Raw genomic sequence first — 4,278 nt, 5'->3', positions numbered from 1 at the left:
AAGGTGCAGGAGTACGGGGGCCGTGTTTGTTTGTCTTCTTCAGCTCAGATGCAAATAACGTTTATACATCCCCCCGCATCAGCAGCAACAAAGAAAAATATAGAGACAGAGACAGAGACAGAGACAGAGACAGAAACAAAAGCACAAATAGAGTCAAGAACAGAGACGGAGACAGAAACAGAAACAGAAACAAAAACAAATATGAAAGAATTACACCTTACTGGGCCAGCTGGTGTTGCTGCAGCAGATGTGCAGCAGCAGTTTGAGTGGTTTGCTGCTAGAGGAGAAGAGCTTCTCTCCTCGCTGCAAGACAAAGGAGTTCAATCTGTGTTTCCCCTCGTCAGTCCCCGTGTCTTTGTTCTTTTTTTTTCTGCTCTTGTCTTTGTTTTATTTATTTTATTACATCTATACTGTCTTCACTTCTTTTTATTTATGCTGCACCTGCACAGATGCATGCATGCACCACCACACCTCTACTTGTTTTTGTTTCGGGGGGCAGAGGGGGTATTGTGTTCACGGCGGCGGTTGTTGCTGCACTCTGTTTGCTCTTCTCTCTCTGCATGCATGCTTACACATATACGCGTATAGTTCTGTGTCTACATATACTCATAGCTGCCCTGTATATATATAAATAAATAAATAAATAAATAAATAAATAAATAAATATATATATATATATATATATATATATATATATATGTATTGTATTTGTGTATGTTGCCTCCTTTGCATCTCATAAGAAGACCAGCCCTTGTGTTCGCTGCATATCGCGTTGCTGCTGTTGGGGCTGCACATGCTGCAGCAGCTGCTGCAATTGCTGCTGTATTTGCTGCTGCTGCAGCTGCTGTTGCAGCCAGTACAAGCAGAACAAATGTTTGCATGCGTGCGGTGTACAGACACTGTCTTCGGTTCGCCGAGAGGTGCAGCAGCTGCAGGGGGAGGCAGTGGACTCGAGCAGAGCCTTCAGTGTGAGGGCCAGCCTCTTAGACTTAGAGGGGGGGCAGCTCTTCTGGCTGTGAGCAGCGAGGGCAAAGCACGAGGGTTTAGGGTTTAGGGTTTAGGGTTTAGTTGTTTACGCTGGAGGGTTCGGGGTTTAGAGGATAGGGTTGAGGGTTTAGGGTTTAGGGTTTAGGGTTTAGGGTTTAGGACCGCTATCGACCAGACAAACAAAAGGAGAGACAACTCAACAGCAAGGACAGTCTTATTGCTGCTGCAGCAGCAGCAGCAGCAGTATGTGTCTGTAGGTTTGCTGCAGCAGCAGCATTTATATTATCTCGTGGTTGCTTTGCTGCTGCAGCGCATGCCCCCAGTGCAAGCGGAAGCTGCAGAAGACAGCAGCAGCGCCGGCTNGTTGCTTTGCTGCTGCAGCGCATGCCCCCAGTGCAAGCGGAAGCTGCAGAAGACAGCAGCAGCGCCGGCTGCTGCGGGCGTCCTCACCTGCACCGCCTGCCGCAAGGCAGTGAAACCCGAGCAACGGTGTGTTTCCTTGGCTGGGTCTAGGGTTTAGGGTTTAGGGTTTAGGGTTTAGGGTTTAGGGTTGGTTTTGTATGTTGTTGCTTGTGTCTGTATTTCTTTCTCTGTCTCTGCTCCTCGGTATCTCTCTGTTTTTGTCTGTCTGGCTGTGTGTTTGTCTGTCTCTCTCGAGACAGACACGACAGTTGGTGTTGCTGCATGCACTGAAGCAGCTGTCTATACACCGCATTCGTTAGTGTTGCTGCATGCATCGCGCGAGCTGTGCATACACTGCACTGCATGCAGGTGGAAGCTGGGGCTGAAATTAATTGACGGATCGGGGACGATCGACTGCGTCGCTCTGGGGAGGCAGGGCCAGGTCAGGCTGCTGCTGCAGCTGCCGCCACTGCTGCTGCTGATGCTGCTTTGCTGTTGCTGTTGCTGATGCTGCTGCTCTGCTGCTGTTGCTGCCGTGCTGGTGCTGGTGGTGTTGTCCCTCTCTCTCTTGTTCTATCGTTGCTTGCTAGTTCTGTCTCTCACACAGGTCTTCTTTGTCTCGTTTTTCTCTTTCTTTTGTTCTTATTTTGCTGTTATTTCTGCCGATGCTGTTGCTGCTGTTGCTGCTAACACAACGACAGCACTTTTGCTGCTGCTGCTGCTGCTGCTGCTGCTGCTGCTTGTGTTGGTTTTACTATGGTGCGTGGCGTTGCCCGTGTTGTGGTCTGTGCGTTGGTTATTACTGTTATCTTTTGTTGCATAGTTTTATTCTTTTTGTTGTTACTTTGTTTTACTTTTTTTTAATTGAATAAACAGGAAATAATGAAAATAGTTGATGTGACAGCTGAAGGCCTCAGCAAGCTCGAGGCTGGAGGCACAGACACCCGGGGCCGCACCTTCACCGACATTCTGCAGCAACTCATTTTCGCGGTAACAGCTTGCAATGCACTCAGTTATATAATTATATTAAAACACCTGCAGTAGTAGTAACAACAGCACCAGCAACAACACCAACAAATAGCAGCCGGAGAAACACTTGCTGCAGGTGCAGCAGTAGCAGCAAAACCAGCAACAGAAACAGCAGCGAAAGCAGTAGCAGCAGCAAACGCAGAAGCAGCAACTGTGACAATGCTAGTGGGAGAAAGATCTGCACCTGTGTGAGGTGTACATACACCCCACCCCTCCGGGGTACCGGCTTGAGAGCTCCTTGAAATTTTAATATGTAACTTAATTTCTTCTTTTGTTTTTTCTCCTCAGGAATTCAGGTTTGATCTTGTCGCCAAGTGCGGTATCTACAAGGAGAACAAGACAGTGCAGATAGTGAGGCTGCATATGAAAACCTAAACCCTAAACCCTAAACCCTAGCCTGCCGTGCTGTCGGGTTCCGGGTGGTTAGCGGATCAGCGAGAGCCATCGCTCCAGTGGATGTTCAGCTCTGGCATTCAGCGTTTAGGGTTTATGCTCTAGGGTTTAGGGTTGACGATCAATTGCTTAGGGTTTAGGGTTTAGGGTTTAGGGGTTACTTGTGTTTGTGTATGACTTGGTGTGTTTCTTTCCCTCAGCTTGTACGGAAAGCTTCGCATGCGAGCGAAGACATTTGGCTGCAAGTGCAAGATAGCGTACGCCTCACAGAAAGACTCCTCGCCTCTCATCATGCTGCGGGCCAGCAGCAACTTTAGNGCAAGATAGCGTACGCCTCACAGAAAGACTCCTCGCCTCTCATCATGCTGCGGGCCAGCAGCAACTTTAGGTCTATAAACCATAGACCCTAGACCCTTGTATTACTCCTTTTCTGCATTGAGAAAGAGGATTTTTTTTATTTTTTTGTTCGTTTGTGGTGACAAACGAAGCAACAAATTAACAAACAAATAGAGTCAACCACAACGGAATAGACATGCATGCACGTTCATGTTTCTACTTTTTGCGTAGCAGCTGATGGACTATGGGTGCAGCTTTTTTCTTTAGTTTCTTATAACAATTGTTCTTTATTGGATATACTGATACTTATACATTAAAACTACTTTTAGGTGTTAACGGGAAATGCCTGAAACTGAATTTTGCTGCGAGAAGAGAACGATGTTTGTTTGCCAAGCATCTCAGAATGAACTTCAATAAATAAACAATTGATATGCGTTTTAATTCAATCGAAATGATTGCACACATTAAATCTATTTAGTAAATTTGGCCGTCTAAGAGAATACTTTTCTATGAAGCGAATTCAAATTCAATGCATTCTGTGGCTTGAATAAATTAAAGAANTCTAAGAGAATACTTTTCTATGAAGCGAATTCAAATTCAATGCATTCTGTGGCTTGAATAAATTAAAGAATTTGAATATGTTGAACTAAACTGGAACAGACGATTCACGTGAGCATTTTAATTCAACAATTTTCGTAATTATCGAGATGAGGATATGCACAGTGAGCTACGGTGTTTTTCTGCTATATATGCTTTCCACTCACAGTTATTTATTTTATGCGCTTTATCTGTTCTATGTTATTTATTTATTCATTTACATTTCAATTAGTGCACATGAGGAGCGAGAGGAGCTGCTAAGGAGGCCGCGTGCTATACCAGAACTCGATGGTATGTCTGCGTGTCGCCTCGATGATGGGCGCGCATCCGGACGGTGTTCTTTGACATTTTCCTGCGGAATTTCGCCGAAAAATTCACTTGAATCAGTTAAACTGAATTATATTTCATCATTTATTCGAATCAAGCTGAAAAAATCACCATTTGAAACGCCACCACCGCGAAATATCAAGGCGCCTGTTGCGACCGAAGGCAGTAGAGAGGCCACCGCTAGCTCGGCCCCACACGGAGGGTTTT

At 45.6% G+C, this 4,278-nt stretch overlaps 1 protein-coding gene across 1 annotated transcript in view; it reads left to right on the top strand.

The window, feature by feature from the left end:
* Positions 1 to 3,128, top strand: part of EMH_0049710 (uncharacterized protein) — a gene marked incomplete at both ends in the record, with an annotated part of 4,618 nt that extends 1,490 nt beyond the window's left edge. The window contains 8 exon segments of the mRNA XM_013496558.1: positions 44 to 339; positions 897 to 1,015; positions 1,147 to 1,349; positions 1,353 to 1,476; positions 1,759 to 1,831; positions 2,266 to 2,379; positions 2,707 to 2,769; positions 3,012 to 3,128. Coding sequence (XP_013352012.1) covers positions 44 to 339; positions 897 to 1,015; positions 1,147 to 1,349; positions 1,353 to 1,476; positions 1,759 to 1,831; positions 2,266 to 2,379; positions 2,707 to 2,769; positions 3,012 to 3,128 — 1,109 coding nt within the window.
* Between the last annotated feature and the right edge of the window lie 1,150 nt (positions 3,129 to 4,278).

This window comes from Eimeria mitis, genomic scaffold (genome assembly GCF_000499745.2).
Source record: "Eimeria mitis Houghton genomic scaffold, Emh_scaff2169, whole genome shotgun sequence".
NCBI classification, from domain to species: domain Eukaryota; phylum Apicomplexa; class Conoidasida; order Eucoccidiorida; family Eimeriidae; genus Eimeria; species Eimeria mitis.
The sequence above is the reverse complement of the archived record's forward strand: the minus strand, read 5'-3'. Positions and strand labels throughout refer to the sequence as shown.